Source organism: Mya arenaria, chromosome 10, assembly GCF_026914265.1.
Source record: "Mya arenaria isolate MELC-2E11 chromosome 10, ASM2691426v1".
NCBI classification, from domain to species: domain Eukaryota; kingdom Metazoa; phylum Mollusca; class Bivalvia; order Myida; family Myidae; genus Mya; species Mya arenaria.
In genome coordinates, this window is record NC_069131.1 from 64,421,740 (window position 1) to 64,442,394 (window position 20,655).

General features: G+C 36.0%; 3 protein-coding genes across 3 annotated transcripts in view; 1 reads left to right on the forward strand and 2 right to left on the reverse strand.

Annotated features, from left to right (window-relative positions):
• LOC128205674 (uncharacterized) overlaps positions 1-20,655 on the forward strand; it is a 266,905-nt gene that overhangs the window by 153,382 nt on the left and 92,868 nt on the right. The gene's annotated exons all lie outside the window — the stretch shown is intronic.
• LOC128205668 (uncharacterized) lies at positions 288-9,313 on the reverse strand. Its single transcript, XM_052907483.1, has 5 exons — positions 8,901-9,313; positions 6,796-6,961; positions 6,335-6,476; positions 4,660-4,863; positions 288-3,591 (listed from the first exon to the last, which is right to left on the reverse strand). Exons 1-5 carry the CDS (start codon positions 9,111-9,113, stop codon positions 3,300-3,302), a joined length of 1,017 nt encoding a protein of 338 aa, XP_052763443.1. The 5' UTR covers positions 9,114-9,313; the 3' UTR covers positions 288-3,299.
• Positions 9,580-19,259, reverse strand: LOC128205663 (uncharacterized). Its single transcript, XM_052907478.1, has 5 exons — positions 18,782-19,259; positions 15,161-15,326; positions 14,717-14,858; positions 13,903-14,106; positions 9,580-10,860 (listed from the first exon to the last, which is right to left on the reverse strand). The coding sequence occupies exons 1-5, from the start codon at positions 18,998-19,000 to the stop codon at positions 10,317-10,319; spliced, it is 1,275 nt and encodes a 424-aa protein (XP_052763438.1). The 5' UTR covers positions 19,001-19,259; the 3' UTR covers positions 9,580-10,316.

Genomic DNA, 20,655 nt, shown 5'->3' on the forward strand with positions numbered 1-20,655 from the left:
ATTGGCAGTTGCGTAATGAAATTTTGACAGGTGGAAGTTTTTGTCATACCAAAATCCCTGAATTTGAAATAAAAACTGATGAGGGGTAGGGGTTGAAGGGGTTAATATGCTGTCTGTCATCAATTCGCGTAATCACAAATTTGCCCTAGCTACGCGCCTGACAACGCTTTATTGTAATACCCCATGATAATTAATAACAAATCTTCTTTAAATAACCAAAATTTAATGAATAAATGAATAACGAAAAAGTTAGCAATATGCAATGCTGCCCTGTGACTTTATATAAAAAGAAAAAAAAATATGAAAAAAACAACAACAATGATAATGTGGAAATAATGAAAAAACATTAACAACAAGAATGCAGAAATATGTAAATCATTTTACAAATACATGACAGAAAACAAATTATGAGGGGTGATCCAGAATTACGTGGACTTCTTACATATTTTCTATATTTTTCGTCCAAATCATTTTAAAATTCATGCATATCTTATTTGAAGTATTCTGCATAGATGGTATGAAATTTAGATCTGTAAAATTTATGAGTATTGAAAAATTGCGGGTTCTTAGATAACAGTAACGGACGGTCGGCGCACCGTCTAAAATGAACGTTCACAAACGTTTTATGTATCTCTTACAACATGCTTTTCTTCCATGTTTTTCTATGAAATTCCGCCAAATTACGTCATATTAAACGCTGACTTCATACGAATATACTTTTCAAATTTCTGACGTCATTTCCATTTAAAAGTCGTAATATTCTGACTTGATTACAAGCACAATCTGGGATACAACATCTCGTCATTGGACTTTGAATAAGCGCGAGACGATAAAGATTTGCGTTGAATTGGAGAAAACACGGACACAGATTATGATAAAGATGGCCGAGGTGGAAATGAAGCAACATGTGCCGTTCATTAGTATTTAACTGGCATTAACGATTAAGAGAACAATGATATTGCATAGAAGACGATAAGGAAAAGGGACAGAAAAAGACAAGAGGCACGACGTTTTCGACGTTGGTGAAGAATGTCATCAGAGGGGATCGCCGTTTGACAGCACGTCGTAGCAAGCATAGTCGGGGCAGGGTACGGAAGTCCAAAGGGTTTTAAGAGAAGATTAAGGCGTGCGAAAAGTTTGTGCGAGATGGGTCCCTCAATTGCTATGAAAGGACGAGAGAGAAAAACGTATGCGTTATTCAAAGACTGCAAAGATTTGCACAGGAAGGTGAACAATTAATGAACCGGGTTACTTTGAAAAGGCGTTATTTTTTTAAATAATTAATTATTTTTTTTATATTAATATTATTTATTTATTTTTTTATTTATTTATGTTTATCATAATATATGAAGTTGACTATGCGTCAGTGTTGGTTGGTAAACTAAAAAAATATGACGCTTTATGAGCGCAGCATCATTGACGTCACTGGACTGTGCCGGTCGGGTTCAACCATATGTCGTAATATGATTGTAATTTAGCGAAAATTCAATATTTTGCTCTGAAAATTGCAGGAATTATATAAGATATGTTATATGTATTGAATGTGAAGTTTCTACGTTCTATGTGAAATGATATTTGAATTATTAAAAAAGTCCACGTAATTCTGGATCAACCCTCGTAAGCAACAAGAACAAAACTATAAGGATATATATTGATGCCTCTTCCACTATTTGTAATATCCTTTTAAGTAATTGGTTATCATTTTCCAGAACCGCTGACTATTCTCAGAGAATCTCTGCCAACAAATTTGAAAATAATTGGATTTTAGCTTCTTTTGAAAACTATTTTTTTTACACATATTTAGGGAATATTTCATTGTTGTTCAATTTCATAGTTAAATATTTTCTTTTATTTCAAATGAAAGAAAATTTAAACTTTTTGGATGAAGTCATATGAGTTTGATTATTATCATGTGATTTGCATGATGGCAAACTTAACTGTGTGGCAAAGGGAAGTAACTGCTATGTGGAGGTATGTGAGATATTGAATACATTGCTTGTAAAGGGAGGGAATTCAATAGTTTTATTGTGTGAAAAAATGATAAGGTTGGAAGAATGGTATTTAAATGAAATTGTTAATTATTCCACTGATTAACATGCAAGGCAAAGAAAAAAATGTTTATTTCCACTGACCCTACACCTTTTTTGCCAAAGTGTGGATTATTTCCCCCTGAAATATGCATTCTTTATTGAACATGTTAAAATTTTAAATCTTAAATTTTCTACAATAGTGATATACCCTGATATAGATCAGTTTGGTACAGAATCCTGGTTTTCCAAAAAAAGAGGTTCTGCCTACCGATCTACCTCATTTTAAGTGAGTTGTGAGTGGAAACAAGGAACTTTTTTTGCCTAACAGTCAAGAACCTGCAATAGTTTATGATTACTTCGGAAACAATTGATGGAGCAGAGTAAATGAGAAATAATGTGGTTTTTTTTTCCATTTTATTCCATTTGATTAATATAATCTCATACTATTTGCATTTCAACTTTTGAAATCTGAAAAAGTATAGATCATATATTTGTTACTATTCATCAAATGCTATTCCTGTACATTGTTAACTTGTCCATTGAATATATTTTCATGTTGATTACTATTGTTATAAATTGTCCACAAGGGATGTTAAAATTTGATTTATTTTCTTGAAACTTGTCCAAGTCGTAACACAGTAACCATGGTTACCCTTCTTGTTTAAAGAGTAAAACAAAAATGATTACTGTTTATTTACAGTAAGCCATCTTTCATTAGGATGCAAAGTTGTGTGGGTTCACTTTTAATATTAACATCAAGATTATTTCTATGTTTAATTCATAATTATTAACCCTTATATTATTTTTGTATGGATTACATTTTTGAATAACACCACAATGGCACTTTTAGTATGATATGATACACACTTAATTACACTGTTAATCTGAAGTTGTCGGGACCCAGTTAAAAATTATGGATTAATAATATTCAAACTTGACATTTTGCAACTTAAACATGAAACTTTACGGGTAGGACTAATTTGTATTAATGATGGATGGATAATATTTTTGGTTGGGTGGTAATTCAAAGTCATTACACAGTTAAAAGTTCTTTTTAGGCTTGCTTAAGCTCTTCTTTACTTTCATATGCCTGTTCCGCCTTAAAGTTCTTGGCATGCTGTCATGGTTAGCTGGCAAAGGTCGACTGTCTTTTAAAGTTAGGAGAGTGTTAAGTCTTAGAGATAATTCCTCATTTTCTTTCTCCAGCCTTGTCATTGCTTTCCTGTATCTATCAAGTTCTGTTTGGGATCTTTCCACTATTCTTGAAAACTATTTGTTTTCCTCTATTGTGTTTTTTAGTTCATCTGCAACTCCTTCCATTTCTTCCTTTGTTTCCCGAAGTTCTTCAGCAATTCCTCTTGCTGTTGTGTGTCCACCAAAGATGGCTTTAAACTCTTCCAGCTTTTTTGTCAAGTTCTTGTTCTTGCCTATCTCATTTCTCAGTTTTGTTTCCAGTGTACTTGTGTGGTCGTTAGCTTTGTGGTAAAGTTTGTCCCTCTCAATTTTCAGTTCGATTATTGACGACTTTAGGGATGTGTTCCAAGGTTGGGAAAGGAATTGTCTGAAATATATAAAGTGATACAAGTGGATAATAATGATGCATAAAGCCAGATACAGTAATGTGGCAATTTTATATCTATAAAATGTTTAGTAAAACACTGAAAAGTGAAGTTTTCTTTTAATTAGTATTTCTGTTGGGAGAAATTATTATGCAAAGATGGTGTTATCTAAATTATCAGTATAAGCTTCTGAGTAGTAGCTGTAATGTCTACTTCTTGCCACTCTTATCCTTCCCAGGTCTCTAGAGAGAATATTAATCATGCATTTGTGTATTCAGTGGCCTCAGTCAATGTTATGCAGTATTATTTGATAGTGGCCGGCTTTCTTAGGCCATAGTGTCCGCTTTTCTGGGGTCCACTGTTATGTAATACTGTCCGCATTTCTTCGGCCACTGTCCGTTTTAAACAAGATATATAAACCGAGCCTTTCGGAGATGAGGGGAGTAGAGATGGGGGAGTTGAGATGATGGGAGTTGAGAGTTGAGTTGAGATTGAGATGAAGAGAGAGACTAAGTAGAAATTAGAGAATGACTTTTGGACTTAATTAAATAGGTGTATTTTTAAACTGTAAATATTGATCAAGAGTTTGTGTATGTGTGTAGAAATAAAATGTTAGACACTTAATGGTTTTAATAGTTTTTCCAATGATATATTGGATGGTGGCAGCGGAAAGAAAAGGAAACAATTCCTAAATGAGTAAAAGTCCACAACACTGACTGTGGTGGAAATACCGAATAATTAAAAGCACCGATTAAAGTAAAAATCAGCGACAGTAAATTCTTTATATTGCAACAAATGTTCCCCTCTGAATGAATGAAATTATGCTTATCTACTCTGTACTAATGCCTTTATTGAATTAAAACTGGTGTAAAGGAACACTATTTTTCTGCAATATCAAGCATAATTTTAGTTACAGGTTATTTGGTAATATTTTGCACTTAGCCATGCGCATTGAACAAGACCTTTGTTAAATGTTTGCCTTCTTCACTTAAGCCTCGCTAGTTTCCATTGTTTGATTCTGACAATTTTCTAAGATACTACAGTAAATGCATACAAAGCATATTACTTACTTGTAACACTCCTCAATACTTTTCAGCAATATATTGACATGGTCTTCTATCTTGTCCAGGGTGGCTGGCTCCGGTGTCTGAGGTTTGAGTTGGTTCAGACCTGTATCCAAGTTTCTGTTTTTCATGTGGGTGCTTAGGCTGCTGAATATTCTGTTGATCTGGTGCTGGTGTTCATCTCTGTGACTTTCAAGGTCCTCATTTGACCTAGTTGGTTACACAAGCAATACATTGGTAGACATTGAAACAGATACAAAACCATAGTAAAATTACAAAATAGTCAAGATTAGATCAAAGTTGCAATGTTTATTACACTACACACCACATGTTTTTTTGCTATTTATTTATACTTTATTTGTTTTTATCCCCCCGCCTTGAAAAGGCGAGGGGATATAGTAATGGTAGGCGCGATTCCGTGCTTGTGTGCGTGCGTGTGTGCGTCCGTGTGTGTGCGTCCGTATGTGCGTCCGTCCGTCCCACATTCATTTCTTTGCATCTCCTCTTACATTTCTCATGCGATTTCTACCAAACTTTCACAGATTGATGGTCATAAAGTGAAGCAGCGCATATTCTCGGGCTTTTGAGATTCAACCATTTTTGAAAGCAAGAAATAAAGCTGAATGCACTTACTTGAGCTGAAAGAAATTGGTTTCTTCACAACTGCTCTTACATTTTTCATGCGATTTCTACCAAACTTTCACAAATTGATGATCATAAAGTGAAGCAGTGCATATTTCCGGGCTTTCCTGATTTGACCATTTGTGAAAGAGTTATTGCCCTTTGCTTATTTTACATTTAAAATTGGTTTCTTCGCAAATCCCCTTACGTTTTTCATGTGATTTCTACCAAACTTTCACAGATTGATGACTAAATAGTGACGCAGTGCATTTTGTCGGACTTTCGCGATTCAGCCATTTTTGAAAGAGTAATTGCCCTTTTTTTTTACATTTAAAATTGGTTACTTCCCAAATCCTCTTACGTTTTTCATGCGATTTCTACCAAACTTTCACAGATTGATGACTATATAGTGACGCAGCGCATATTGTCGGGCTTTCTCAATTCGGCCATTTTGGGAAGAGTTATTGCTCTTTTTTTACATTTAAAATTGGTTTCTTCCCTACTCCTCTTAAGTTTTTTATGCAATTTCTACCAAACTTTCACAGATTGATGACTATATAGTGACACAGCGCATATTGATGGGCTTTCGCGATTCAACTTTTTTTTAAATAGTTTTTGCCCTCTCTTTATTTTACATTTAAAATTGGTTTCTTCGCAACTCCTCTTACGTTTATGACTATATAGTGACACAGTGCATATTGTCAGGCTTTAGCAATTTGACCTTTTTTGAAGGAGTTATTGCCCTTTCTTAATTTTACTCATTTTTTATGTTCCTGAGAAACTACCCTTACCATTGATTGGCTTTCGTTACAAAAAATGTCCCCATGAGGCGGGGGATATAGCTGTCTGTGACCGCTCTTGTCTTCTTTTACATTTTCACATTTAGTATATGACAGCCTTTAATCATATGAGCCATTTCAACAATGTGATACATAATCAGTGTGGAAGTAAACAATTGGTATGATGACTTCATCATTTGAAAATATATTGTAAGCAGCTCATAACAGATGATATAAATGGAAACTTGTGTCATTCCCTCCTTACAGTTTACTGTACTAACCTTGTATGTATAATTTGACTCATGCATGGAACGCTGGTATGTCTGCATAGCCCTGTTGACTGCATCTTAAAGTTGGTGGAAGATGCTGTTGCATTGTTGGGGGACATTGGAGATAGGTCAGATTCAGAAGAAGTTGAGCGGCCTGTTGGAAGCAAAGTTCATATGCAATATTATTGTTAAAACTTACCCATATATATATAGAAATTGGAATGGAATAAAGTTGAAATGTTCCATTGAAGTTACAGCAACAAATATGGGATGATATTGCTTGACAATAAAACAATGATCACAACAAAATGAACCTGGAAAGATACTGGCAACCTGCCATGACAAGCAACCATGTGTGAATTGACATCCAAAATCTAAAAAAAGCATTTAAGATTAATGATCATAATAAATTTTGTAGTTTGTTCTTTTTGAGTAATTGTAAAAAATTGCTATGAAATATTTTTGTTCGGCACCTCTTTTGCTAGTTTGTGTTTCTTCATGAAGCTTTCTGTCCAAGAATTCGCCAACAGCACGGAAGTCTTCAAACAGAATATCATAGACAAACACCTCAAAGCCATGCGGTCCTTTCCTTGGCAACACTTGTAGGAGTTCAGTAAGAGCTTCAGTATCTGACTTCCTCTGCAATAGATATTAGTATTCAGGTAGTTCATTTTGAAAAAAAATACAAACAGGATGGTTCCTTTCTTGTTAATAAAATCTAGAAACTCAATAAGACTTTCAGAAGCTTCATTAGTGCCTCTGTCTTTTTCTGGTGTGATTTAAGGCTCACCTGAGCACAAATGCTCAAGGTGAGCTATTGTGATTGCCCTGTGTCCGCCATCTGTCGTAGTCATCTGTCATCGTCCACTGTTGTTGTCCACTGTCGTCCGTCTTCAACAATTTGACCATTAACACTCTAGAGATCACAATTTGGGCACAATCTTAATGAAACTTGGTCAGAATGTTACCCTCAATGAAATCTTGGACAAGTTCGATATGGGTCATCTAGGGTTTAAAACTAGGTCACCAGGTGAAATTAAAGGAAAAGCTTGTTAACACCATCAAGGTCACATTGATGACTGTATCTTCAGGAAACTTTGTCAGAATGTTAATATTGATAATCTCAAGGTCAGTTCAAATCTGGGTCATGTGCGGACAAAAACTAAGTCACCAGGTCAAATTGAAGGAAAAGCTTATTAACACTCTAGAGGTCACCTTTATGATTGTATCTTCATGAAAGTTGGTCAGAATGTTTGTATAAATAATCTTTAAGTCAAGTTTAAGTCTGGGTCATGTGCAGTCAAAAACTAGGTCACCAGGTCAAATTATAGGAAAATATTGTTAACACTCTAGAGGTCACAATTATGACTGCATGTTCATGAAACTTAGTCAGAATGTTTATATTGATTAGCTCTAGGCCAAGTTGAAATCTGGGTCATGTGTGGTCAAAAACTAGGTCACCAGGTCAAATTTAAGGAAAAACTTGTTAACAATCTAGAGGTCACATTTATAACCATATCTTCATGAAAGTTGGTCAGAATGTTTATTTTAATAATCTCTTAAGTCAAGTTTGAATCCTGGTCATGTGTGGTCAAAATCTAGGTCATAAAGTCAAATCATAGGAAAATCTTTTTAGCACTCTAGAGGTCACATTTATGACTGTATGTTCATGAAACTCAGTCAGAATGTTTATATTGATTAGCTCTAGGCCAAGTTCAGATCTGGGTCATGTGCAGTCAAAAACTAGGTCACCAGGTCAAATAATAGAAATAGCATGTTAACACTCCATCGCCCAGAAACACACATTAATCCCTCCCTCTGTCACAATTGCCCTTGCCCTGAAAACACTTATTTTACACTTGAATTGGATCAGGTGAGTGATACAGGGCCTTCAGGGCCCTCTTGTTTTTTATGTTCTTGGTTCATGGTTTCTTACATTCCCCTATAATATATTATTTGTCCGAATAAATACCGTAATTTTTCTGTAAATCATTTGGATGTGTTATTAGAATCATACCAAAGTTCGAAGTAGGGGATGGCCATTTATCAGAGACAATTGCTTTCATCAGATAAAATTGATCATCATTATTTATATTTGGACGTGAAGACAAAAAAAGTGAAGTAAGATTGTATTTAAAGCAGAAAATAATCTGGAAACTTGTTGTTTAAATGGTATCGGAAATGGATGTGGGGTTGGGAGGGGGGTGGGGTCTTAAAGGAGGCGATGTTTTTCAATATTTTTGATTGATTTTTGATTTTTCCACAAAAAATGGTTGTTTTCAAAAAATGGTGAATGTTCGATTATTAGAGGATGGGCAATTAATCAAATAATTTCAGTAACTGTAAAATCTTTCAGCTCAAGTAAGTGCATTCAGCTTTATTTCTTGCTTTAAAGCATATTTTTAATTCTTAAAGGAGTAACACAGAGTTAGTTTTTGTGAATATACTTCATTAATTTAAAGTTCTCGATGAGTTATCACCTTTCAACAAGATGTTTGAAATCATAGATTAAATTCTGCAATGAGGAACTCGAGATAAATAAAATGATAAAGAATACGAATATATAAAAGTTACATACCAAAAGACTTTCAAACTCCCCCTGTGTAATCACACTTCCAAGGAGTTTATTGAGGTGTCTTTCATCCAGTTCGACATTTTGCCTTATGTAACCTGCATATTTTCTATAGACTTCAGTCACTGCTCTCTCTTCAGCATCTTCTGAGAGTGGTAAAGGAGGAGGCCTCTGACTTTCTTGTATCCTTCTTCTTGCTGTTAGATTTCGGGATGACATAATTTGTAATCCTATCCTGATCTTTCTTAATGTATTACCTAAATCTGTATGTTTTGGTAAGTCTTTTATATTTAAATATTTCCTGTTTAATTATCAATTATTATATCCAATACAATGATTTATGTAATTAAAGGATTGTTTTGATATTTCCCATGTATAATAACTTTTATTTAAAAGAAAATGTTTAAGTTTTATTTGGACACACGTCTTGACTGTAAAAAAAAATATACCAAAAGGGTTTTTTAAAAAATATTTGGTTAAATCACAGACATGTTTTACAGAGTGATTCATTGAATTGAGACAAAAGAGTGCTAAAATGTAATTTGCATCTGCAAAGATCTCAAGATTTAGTCTGAGGTAATTGTATTTTTGTTTAGGGCAGGTTTTGCATAGGCTCCTCATGTGATGAGATAACAGAAGTGTGGACAAGCAGACATGTGAACCGACTAGGAAGTGTGAAATAGTCTTTTTAAACAGTTTCAAGTTTTATTGACAAGTCAATATCTTGCAATTTGCCATTCACAAATATTGCTTAGACACAAAGTATATATACACAATGTTATCTATGACTTTACCACAATAAAATTCATGGAGTTGAAGTATCATATATAAGTTAAAGACAATGTCCAGCATTGTACATTTAGTATTATACATCTGTACAGATTACATAATTTCATGCAATATTTGACGAGTGAGCCATTGAATAGGATCTGATATCACTGGCAGAAAGTCATCTTGACTATCAAAGAAATATAATATCCCTCAAGCCACTCGAGAGTAATCCCCCTTGAAATATAGACATGACCTAAAATTAGTATTGTCTGATCTATAATTTTAAAAGCCTTTGTCCAATTATCACAAAAGTTTGTCTGTATGTGTAAAGGCAACATCTATCGGTCAGGTTTGATAACCAGGTATGTCACTCCAGAGTTATGGCCCTTGCATTGACAAAAGCTGTGGATTTTCTCTAAATTTGGCAAACCTACAACAAGTAAACACCAAATTTTCATCAAGGGCATAGTTAGTACCAATGTCAACGAGAGCAATGTTAGAATCATTAACACCAAGAGCATGATTAGAACAAGATTATCACCAGGGGTAACTTCCCTTCTTCTTTAAAGAGTTCAAAATAGTGATTAAAACTACAGCACAACACATATAATTTTTTATGTCCATCTATGTCATATAGATAAGTATTTGTCTTCACAAAGCTAAGTGCTTTTTGCGCTTGCGATTCTTCTTTACTTTTTGGGGCCGGTATGGTTTTGAAGTACTTGGTCTGTTGTCATTGGTAACTGTCAAACTAGAGGGTTGACTGTCACTTGAAGTGAAGTCAGTAGAAGTGTTCAGTTTTAGAGATAATTCCTCATTTTCTTTCTCCAGCCTTTTAATAGCTGTTTTGTATCTATCCAGTTCTGTTTGGGTCCTTTCCACTGTTCTTGACAACTGTTTGTTTTCATCAATTGTGTTTCTTAGTTCAACTGTAACGACTTCCATTTCTTTTCTTGTCTCCCGAAGTTCTTCAGCAATTTCTCTTGCTGTTGTGTACTCATCAAAGATGGCTTTAAACTCTTCAAGCTTTTTAACCTTTTCTTCCAGCTTCTCAATCTTGCCCTTTTCGTTTCTCAATTTTGTTTCCAGTGTACTTGTGTGGTCATTAGCTCTGTGGTATAATTTGTCTCTCTCAATTTTTAGTTCGATTATTGATGATTTTAGAGACGTGTTCCAAGGCTGTAAATTGAATTGTCTGAAAAGTGTAAAATCATGTACTCTAAAGTAGATAATAGCAATGCATGGAGTGAGACAGTTTACTTTTTATTCCAAAAAATGTTCCCTTCCGATTGGATGAAATTATGGTTATCTGTTCAGAAGGAATTTATTTCTAAATTAAAAACAGAAAACATTATATGTTAAAGAGAAGAATCTTTTCAATATTAACAGACATAATTTTTAGTACAAATTATTTTTTAATACATTTTGAACATTAGCTCATGGATTTCATTTATGTGTGGTTTGTCTGTGTTGTTTGTTGGTTGTAAGTCTATATTTCTTTGTCTGTTGGGCATTTGCTTTGTGCCTTAAAACAGGGTCTTTGTTATTTTTTGCCAAAATGTTCTCTGTAGTTTCCATTGTTTGAATATGAATATTTCTTAGATTCTACAATCACTGTTTTATTTTTATGCCCCCTTTTGAAAAAAGTGGGGTATATTGTTTTGCACATGTCGGTCGGTCGGTCGGTCGGTCGGTCGGTCTGTCTGTCGGTCGGTCGGAATACCAAATGGTTTCCGATCAATAACTTGAGAACGCTTTGACCGAGGGACCTCATACTTGGTATGTGTATTGGTCATCACCAGCAGATGAACCCTATTGATTTTGAGGTCAGTGGGTCAAAGGTCAAGGTCAGTGTGACCTTTACATGAAAAACGGTTTCCGATCAATAACTTGAGAACGCTTTGACCCAGGAACCTCATACTTGGTAGGTGTATTGGTCATGACCAGCAGATGAACCCTATTGATTTTGAGGTCAGTGGGTCAAAGGTCAAGGTCAGTGTGACCTTAACATGAAAAACGGTTTCCGATCAATAACTTGAGAACGCTTTGACCCAGGGACCTCATACTAGTTATTAATAACTTCTATACCCTTTGTTCAAATGACTTAATACTTCACAAAGTTGTTCAGGACCATCACACAATAAGGTTACATAACTCCATATTATTTTTAATACAAGTTATGACCCCTGATTGACTTCGGTTAAAGTTTGAGGGCAAGTTAAGGTTTTAGGGCAAGTTGGGATTTTCACTTAAAACTCCAATACCATTCATTCAATTGACTTAATACTTCACACAGTTGTTCAGAGCCATCACATAATGAGGTTAGATAACTCCATATTATCTTTTATACAAATTATGGCCCCTGATTGACTATGGAACTTAGGTCAAAGTTTTAGGGCAGGTTGGGATATTTATTATGCCCCCCTTCGAAGAAGAGGGGTATATTGCTTTGCACAGGCATGTCGGTATGTCGGTCGGTCGGTCCGTCGGTAGACCAAAGCTTGTCCGAGTGATAACTCAACAATTCCTAGACGTATGGTCATCAAACTTCACATGAAGGTTGGGCCTGACCAGTAGATGACCCCTATTGATTTTGGGGGTCATCGGGTCAAAGGTCAAGGTCACAGTGACCTTTAATGGTAAAATAATTTTAAAGCTTGTCCGAGTGAAAACTCAACAATGCCTGCACCCATGGCCCTCAAACTTGACATGGAGGTTGGGTCTGACCAGTAGATGACCCCTATTGTTTTTGGGGGTCATCAGACCAAAGGTCAAGGTCACAGTGACCTTGAATGGTAAAAGGTTGTCTGAGTGATAACGTGACAATGCCTGCACCCATGGCCCTCAAACTTGACTTGGAGGTTGGGCCTGACCAGTAGATGACCCCTAATGTTTTTGGGTGTCATCGGGCCAAAGGTCAAGGTCACAGTGACCTTGAATGGTAAAAGGTTGTCCGATTGATAACTCAACAATGCCTGCACCCATGGTCCTCAAACTTGACTTGAAGAATTGGCCTGACCAGGAGATGACCCCTATGGTTTTGGGGGGTCATCTGGCCAAAGGTCAAGGTCACAGTGACCTGGAATGGTAAAAGGTTGTCCGAGTGATAACTCGATAATGCCTGCACCCATGGCCCTCAAACTTGACTTGGAGGTTGGGCCTGGCCAGAAGATGGTCCCTATTGTTTTAAGGGGTCATTGGGCCAAAGGTCAAGGTCACAGTGACCTGGAATGGTAAAAGGTTATCCGAGTGATAACTTGACAATGGCTGCACCCATGGCCCTAAAACTTGATTTGTAGGTTGAACCCGGCCAGATGATTGTCCCTATTGATTTTAGGGGTCATTGGGCCAAAGGTCAAGGTCACAGTGACCTTGAATGATAAAAGGTTGTCCAAGTGATAACTCAACAATGCCTGCACCCATGGCCCTCAAACTTGACATGGAGGTTGGGCCTGACCAGTAGATGACCCCTATTGATTTTAGGGGTCATAGGTCAAGGTCACAGTGACCTTGAAAGCAAACTCGACAATTCTTGGACCTATGGTCATCAAACTTGACATGAAGGTTGGGCCTGCCCAGTAGATGACCTCTATCAACTTTGGGGGTCATCAGGCCAAGGTCAATGTCACAGTAACCTTTAACGCAAAAAAGTTAGCAAATCTTCCCCTACTGATATCTCAACAATGCCTGAACCTATGATCATTAAACTTGACATGGATGTTAAGCCTGACCAGTAGATTCATAGAGCCAAAGGTCAAGGTCACAGTGATCTTGAATGGTAAAAGGTTGTCCGAGTGATAACTCAACAATGCCTGAACCCATGGCCTTCAAACTTGACTTGGAGTTGCATCTGACTTGTAGATGACCCCTTATGATTTAAGGGGCCATCGGGTCAAAGGTCAAGGTCACAGTGACCTTGAACAAAAAAAACTTGTCCTGTGATAACTTGACCATGCCTGCACCCATGGCCCTCAAACTTGACATTTAGGTTTCTGGTGACCAGCTGATGACTCTGGATTTTGAGTTCATAGAGTCAAAGGTCATGACGGTCATAACACACTTTATCCTCACACTTTAATGGTCATAATCTTAAAACAGCAACAAATCAGCTGTCATTTCGGTCCATGCATATTTCATTCAATTGTCCATATAATCCTGACAACATGGCGCTCAGGGGGGGCATAATGTTTGACAAACATCTCTTGTATTATTACAATTTCAATAGCAGATCACTTACTTGTAACACTCCTCAATACTTTTCAGTAATGTATTGACATGGGCTTCTATCTTGTCTAAGGTGGCTGGCTCTGGTGTCTGACGGTAGAGTTGGTTCAGACCCGTTCCAGAATGCCTGTTGTTGATGTGAGTGCTCAGTCTGCTGAATATTCTGTTGATCTGATGCTGGTGTTCATCTTCTTTGCTCTCAAGGTCTTCATTTGACCTTGTTAGTTTAAAAGTTATATATTTTACAATGATTGTGATGAAAGCTATGATAACTTATACTTATTCACTCTCATTGGCACGATATTGTATAAGAGTGTGGTCTTGTGTTGTGGGGGAAACTGGAGTACCCGGAGAAAACCCACTTGTCCAGTCTGGTGACCACTAACCAAACTCACACGTGCCCAGGCCAGGAATCAAACCCAGGTCGCCTTAGTGAGAAGCCAGTGCAGTAACCACTGCGCTAACCGGACAACCTTGACCTTGTTGGTTACACAAGCAAAGATATTTCATATGTTGAAAGGCATTGAAACAAAAACAAGATAATCAAGTCTTTATTGAAAGTGCAATGCTTCTTAAGCATGGTTTACAAAAAAAAGACTATTAGATGAATTGGGATAAAACTAATAAAATCTTCAGAAAGCTTTTTATATGTTCTTTATTTTGCTCAAAGGTGCTAAACAAGATGAACTATTTCAGAGTTAGTTATGTATTGGTTTAGATAAACTTTATGAATTTAAGTCTTATGGTTGTATACTTTTGAGAACTAGCCTTATTTAGGTCATACATGACATGCTGCTCTGTTTTTGTGTTAATAAACAATAACTGACCTTGTATGTATGATTTGACTCATGCATGGCACACTGGTATGTCTACGTAGCAAAGTTGACTGCATGGTAAAGTTGGTAGAAGACGCTGCTGAATTGTTGGGGGACATTGGAGATAGGTCAGATTCAGAGGAGGTTGAGTGGCCTGTTTTGAAGCAAAGGTTATTAGCAACATTATTGTTCAAATATAATGACATTAATGTCAATTTGATCAGTGTTGAATTAGTGAGGAATGTGCCCAAACCAAACCATAGGATTTTTACATCCCCATCAGCTGGTATAGATGGTCCAAGCAATGATTCTAATTTATGTCTGATGCCCAATGCGTCTTATAGGACATTTACAGCAAATGATTTTCAAAATGTTCGTTAAATTTTATGATCATAATTTTTGTGTCTGGTATTATCTTTTTCAATTACTGTTAAAGATTGTTGTTAAATTCTGTACCACTTTTGTTTGTTTGTCTTTCTTCATAAAGCTTTCTGTCCAACAATTCACCAACAGCGCGGAAGTCTTCAAACAGAATGTCATACACAAACACCTTGAAACCATTTGGGCCTTTCCTTGGCAAGACTTGTAGGAGTTCATTAAGTGCTTCACTATCTGATTTTTTCTGCAAAAAAATCAATTCAACTAGAATATCATCTTGAAAACTAGGTTGTTGCTATGATGTACCAGTTGAATCAAAGGATGCATTTTTCCAGGTAATTGAAGTGCACCTCTATATTTAGACCTTCACCTCTTTATTTAGACCTGCTCCTCTATATTTAGACCCGCTCCTCTATATTTAAACCTTCACCTCTTTATTTAGACCTGCACCTCTATATTTAAACCTGATCCTCTATATTTAGACAAGCACCTCTATGTATAGACAAGCACCTCTATATTTAGACCTGCGACTCTATTTTTAGACAAGCACCTCTTTATTTAGACCTGCACCTCTATATTTAGACCTGCTCCTCTTATATTTAGACCTGCACCTCTATATTTAGACCTGATCCTCTATATTTAGACAAGCACCTCTATATTTAGACCTGCACCTCTATGTCTAGACAAGCAGCTCTATGTTTAGACAAGCAGCTCTATCTATAGACAAGCAACTCTATTATTAGACAATCACCTCCATATTAAGACCTTCACCTCTATGTTTAGACAAGCACCTCTATGTTAACACCTGAACCTCTTTATTTAGACAAGCACCTCTATGTTAAGACCTGAACCTCTTTATTTAGACAAGCACCTCTATGTTAAGACCTGAACCTCTTTATTTAGACAAGCACCTCTATGTTTATACCCCGACAAACAAAGTTTGAAGGGGGTATATTGGAGTCACCCTGTGGTCGGTCGGTCAGTCGGTCGGTTTGTCAGTCGGTCCGTTGCAATTTACCTTGTCCGGTGCATAACTTAAAAACTACTGGATGGAATTTGATTAAACTTCATACAATGGTAGAGCATAATGAGAGGAAGTGCAGGGTACACTAACAATAACTCTATTCTTGCTTATTACTGAGTTCTTGCCCTTTGTTACTTTTTTTTTTGTCCGGAGTATAACTTGAAAAGTACTGGATGGAATTCATTGGAACTTCATACAATGGTAAAGCACAATGAAAAGAAAGTGTTCAAGAACCATAACTCTACTTTAGCTAATAACTGAGTTATTGCCCTTTATTTGTTTTTTTGCTGTTAATTTTTTTCCAGACATTTACTTGCAAACTACTAGATGGAATTTATTGAAACTTCATACAATGGTAAAGCACAATGAGAGGAAGTGCAGTGCACAAGAATCATAACTCTTTTTTAGCTAATTACAGAGTTATGGCCTTTAATACTTTTTTCTTGTCCCGAGCATAACTTGAACACTATTGGATGGAATTTAATAAAGCTTCATACAGTGATAGATCATTATGAGAGGAAGTGCAGTGTACAGGAACCGCAGTTCTATTTCATCTAATTACAGAGTTACTGGCCTTTGTTACTTTTTCATGTCCAGAGCATAACTTGAAAACTATTGGATGGAATTTAATAAAACTTCATACAGTGATAGATCATAATGAGAGAAAGTGCAGTGTGTACAGGAACCGCAAGTCTATTTCAGCTAATCACAGAGTTATTGCCCTTTGTTACTTTTTCTTGTCCGGTGCAACACTTGAAAACTACCAGAGGGAATGTAATAAAACTTCATACAGTGGTAGAGCACCGATCTAATTTTCAATTAGATGAATGAAAAAGGTTAAGAAGGACTGGGAATGCCACGATGATAACCAGCAAATCTCCAATTTCAATTTCAAATCAGTGTAGTATTGTATGTAATAAATTGTATACAAAGACTCCACAAATGCCAAATGTTTATAAACTCTCTTCTTCATTAAAAAAGGCCATCAGTGATAACAGTTTAAATAATGTTCATGGAAGAACCAAGTTGATGAATACATAAAGTTCAGGCAAAAGAGGTTTGTTTATATTTCACATACATTTTTAGTGCTCTTTTGTTTGTTTCTCTTCAATCAAAATTTTGTCCCTCAGCATAACTGGAAATTTTATAACATTTATTGATCGCCATGTAAACTTGTGCAATGCACAACAATTATAAAAGCGTTATTTTCTAATTTTAACAATAACAATCGGAAATTGTACAAAACAAAAATAACCCCATCCATAACATTTTATGTGTTTACCTTTTTAAATATGTTTATATAAACCATTACTTTCAAACTACTGGTATAAAAAAAGTAACTTAACTCATTTATAGATGGTCATAGGCAATCGTATATTCTGTGCTTTAGAACATCAAATATATCAGTATAAACATCTCAGTATTAGCATCACTGATATTGTTTAAAGCCTTTTTTCTAACATTTAAAAACATAATCAAAATGAATAACTGACGATATAGTCCATAAAATAAAGTTGTCATTCATAGGTTGGCTTTCCAAATAGTTGACTGAAATTTCATATAAGGGCGGTGTTCGGGGGTATTAATTAACTTCAGTGATAGCTCTAGTTAGACAAGCACCTCTATGTTTAGACAAGCACCTCTATGTTAAGACCTGCACCTCTATATTTAGACAAGCAGCTCTATCTATAGACAAGCACCTCTATATTTAGACAAGCACCTCTATATTTAGACAAGCACCTCTATGTTTAGACAAGCACCTCTCTATTTAGACCTGAACCTCTATATTTAGACAAGCAGCTCTATGTTTAGACAAGCACCTCTATATTTAGACAAACAGCTCTATCTATAGACAAGCACCTCTATGTTTAGACAAGCACCTCTATGTTTAGACAAGCAGCTCTATATTTAGACAAGCACCTCTATGTTTAGACAAGCAGCTCTATGTTTAGACAAGCACCTCTATGTTTAGACAAGCAGCTCTATGTTTAGACAAGCAGCTCTATATTTAGACAAGCACCTCTATGTTTAGACAAGCACCTCTCTATTTAGACCTGAACCTCTATATTTAGACAAGCAGCTCTATCTATAGACAAGCACCTCTATGTTTAGACAAGCACCTCTATGTTTATACAAGCACCTCTCTATTTAGACCTGAACCTCTATATTTAGCTGGCTAGCTAGACAAGCACCTTTATAGTTAGACAAGCACCTCTATATTTAGACCGGAACTTTTAAATATGCAGATGCACTTCAGTCGAAATGTATAATATATAAGATTTCTGCTCTACTGTTGGCTTTAAACAACCTTTGATCGAAATTGTATGTCACAGGTTCCCCCCCCCCCCCCCCCCCCCCCCCCCCCCCCCCCCCCCCCCCCCCCCCCCCCGCTGCCTTTGTAAAACATGGAGGAAGTTAAAGAGCTAAAAATAAGTGTCTGATTTCTTCTTGAAAAAAAATCCATTGAGTTCACAAATAAATTCTTAATTCCTAATATTGGCAAAAAAAGCTAATTATTTAATGAGAAAAATTAAACCATGAAAAAGGTAAATGCAGTCAGCGTAATTTGTTCTTTGAATAAAGTCATACATTAAATTCTGTAGTTATATAGGAACATTGAGATACATAAAATGGAAAAATCCAATAAAAAATAAATATGAAAGAAAGATACATACACAAAGACAATCAAACTCCCCCTGTGTTATAACCCTGTCATCAAGAAGTTTGTTGAGGTGTCTCTCATCCAGTTCGACATTTTGCTTTATGTAACCTGCATGTTTTCTATAGACTTCAGCCACTGCTCTCTCTTCAGAATCGTCTGCGAGGGGTAATGAAAGTGGTGTTTCATTTTCTCGTATACCTCGACTTCTCGCTGTTCGATTTCCGGGTAACATAACTTTTATTTCTATTTTGATCTTTCTCAATGTATTACCTATGTTTGCATTTCTTTAGTAAATCTTTTATACACAATACCTTCGAACCTTTTTATCTAATATATGTTGATTGTTATATATCCAACATATCCACTGAAAATCTAATGACTAAAGTAATGAAAGGCTTGTTTTGTTGTTTCCCTAATATGATATGACTTAAATTAAATGAACATTGGTAATTTGATTTAGACACCTCTAGAATTCAATTTTATTCCTTAAAATTTTGAGGTGGTTTTATTAAAAATTATCTGGTCAAATCAGTCATGTTTAACAGAGATTCAAATTATCCACACTACCTACTTATTCAATAAGACAAAAGAGTGCTGAAACATATTATGCATCTACAAAGCTATCAAGATAAAGTCTGTGGTAATTGTTATTTGATATGCTCAGGTTTGGCTGCAATTAAATATAAGAAATGTGGACTGAAAATTATCAATTGATAATTTTAATCAATGATGTACAGTTTGATGTCAGCTGTTCAAAAGATTCCGGAAGTTAATGTTTACATTTTACCTTCAGGGAGTGGTAGGAAACATTATCATCTAAAGAACCTTTTTTCTTTAGAACCATTGGCCATATGGTTTATGGTTAAAACCATTATCACCAAGGGCAAGTTAAGAATAATTATCACTAAGGCCATGTTTAGAACTATTATCACCAAGGGCATGTTAAGAACCACTATCACCAAGGATATGTTTAGAACTATTATCACCAAGGGCATTTTTAGAACCATTATCACCAAGGGCATGTTTAGAACCATTTTCACTAAGGGCATGTTTAGAACCATTATCACCAAGGGCATGTTTAGAACCATTATCACCAAGGGCATGTTTAGAACCATTATCACCAAGGGCATGTTTAGAACCATTTTCACCAAGGGTATGTTTAGATCCATTATCACCAAGGGCATGTTTAGAACCATTATCACCAAGGGCATGTTTAGAACCATTATCACCCAGAGCATGGCTAGAACCATTATCACCAAGTGCATGTTTAGAGCCATTATCACCAAGGGCATGTTTAGAGCCATTATCACCAAGAGCATGGTTAGAACCATTATCACCAATGGCATGTTTAGAGCCATTATCACCAAGGTCATGTTAAGAACCATTATCACCAAGGCCATGTTTAGAACCATCATCACCAAGGCCATGTTTAGAACCATTATCACCAAGTGCATCTTTAGAATCATTATCACCAAGAGCATGGTTAGAACCATTATCACCAAGTGCATGGTTAGAACCATTATCACCAAGGGCATCTTTAGAATCATTATCACCAAGAGCATGGTTAGAACCATTATCACCAAGGGCATGTTTAGAACCACTATCACCAAGGGCATCTTTAGAACCATTATCACCAAGGCCATGTTTAGAACCATTGTCACCAAGGGCATCTTTAGAACCATTATCACCAAGGCCATGTTTAGAACCATTATCACCAAGGGCATGGTTAGAACCATTATCACCAAGGCCATGTTTAGAACCATCATCACCAAGGCCATGTTTAGAACCATTATCACCAAGGGCATCTTTAGAATCATTATCACCAAGAGCATGGTTAGAACCATTATCACCAGGGGCATGTTTAGAACCATTATCACCAAGGGCATC

Excerpts from the sequence above, each read along its gene's own strand:
- LOC128205663 (XM_052907478.1), bottom strand. The coding sequence starts at position 19,000 with ATGTTACCCGGAAATCGAACAGCGAGAAGTCGAGGTATACGAGAAAAT. Across the intron at positions 14,107-14,716 it reads AGTCAAATCATACATACAAG|GTCAAATGAAGACCTTGAGA; the intron begins GTCAGTTATTGT and ends TAAACTAACAAG. Across the intron at positions 10,861-13,902 it reads AGTATTGAGGAGTGTTACAA|ACAATTCAATTTACAGCCTT; the intron begins GTAAGTGATCTG and ends TACACTTTTCAG.
- LOC128205668 (XM_052907483.1), bottom strand. The coding sequence starts at position 9,113 with ATGTCATCCCGAAATCTAACAGCAAGAAGAAGGATACAAGAAAGTCAG. Across the intron at positions 6,962-8,900 it reads GGGAGTTTGAAAGTCTTTTG|AGGAAGTCAGATACTGAAGC; the intron begins GTATGTAACTTT and ends TATCTATTGCAG. Across the intron at positions 3,592-4,659 it reads AGTATTGAGGAGTGTTACAA|ACAATTCCTTTCCCAACCTT; the intron begins GTAAGTAATATG and ends TATATATTTCAG.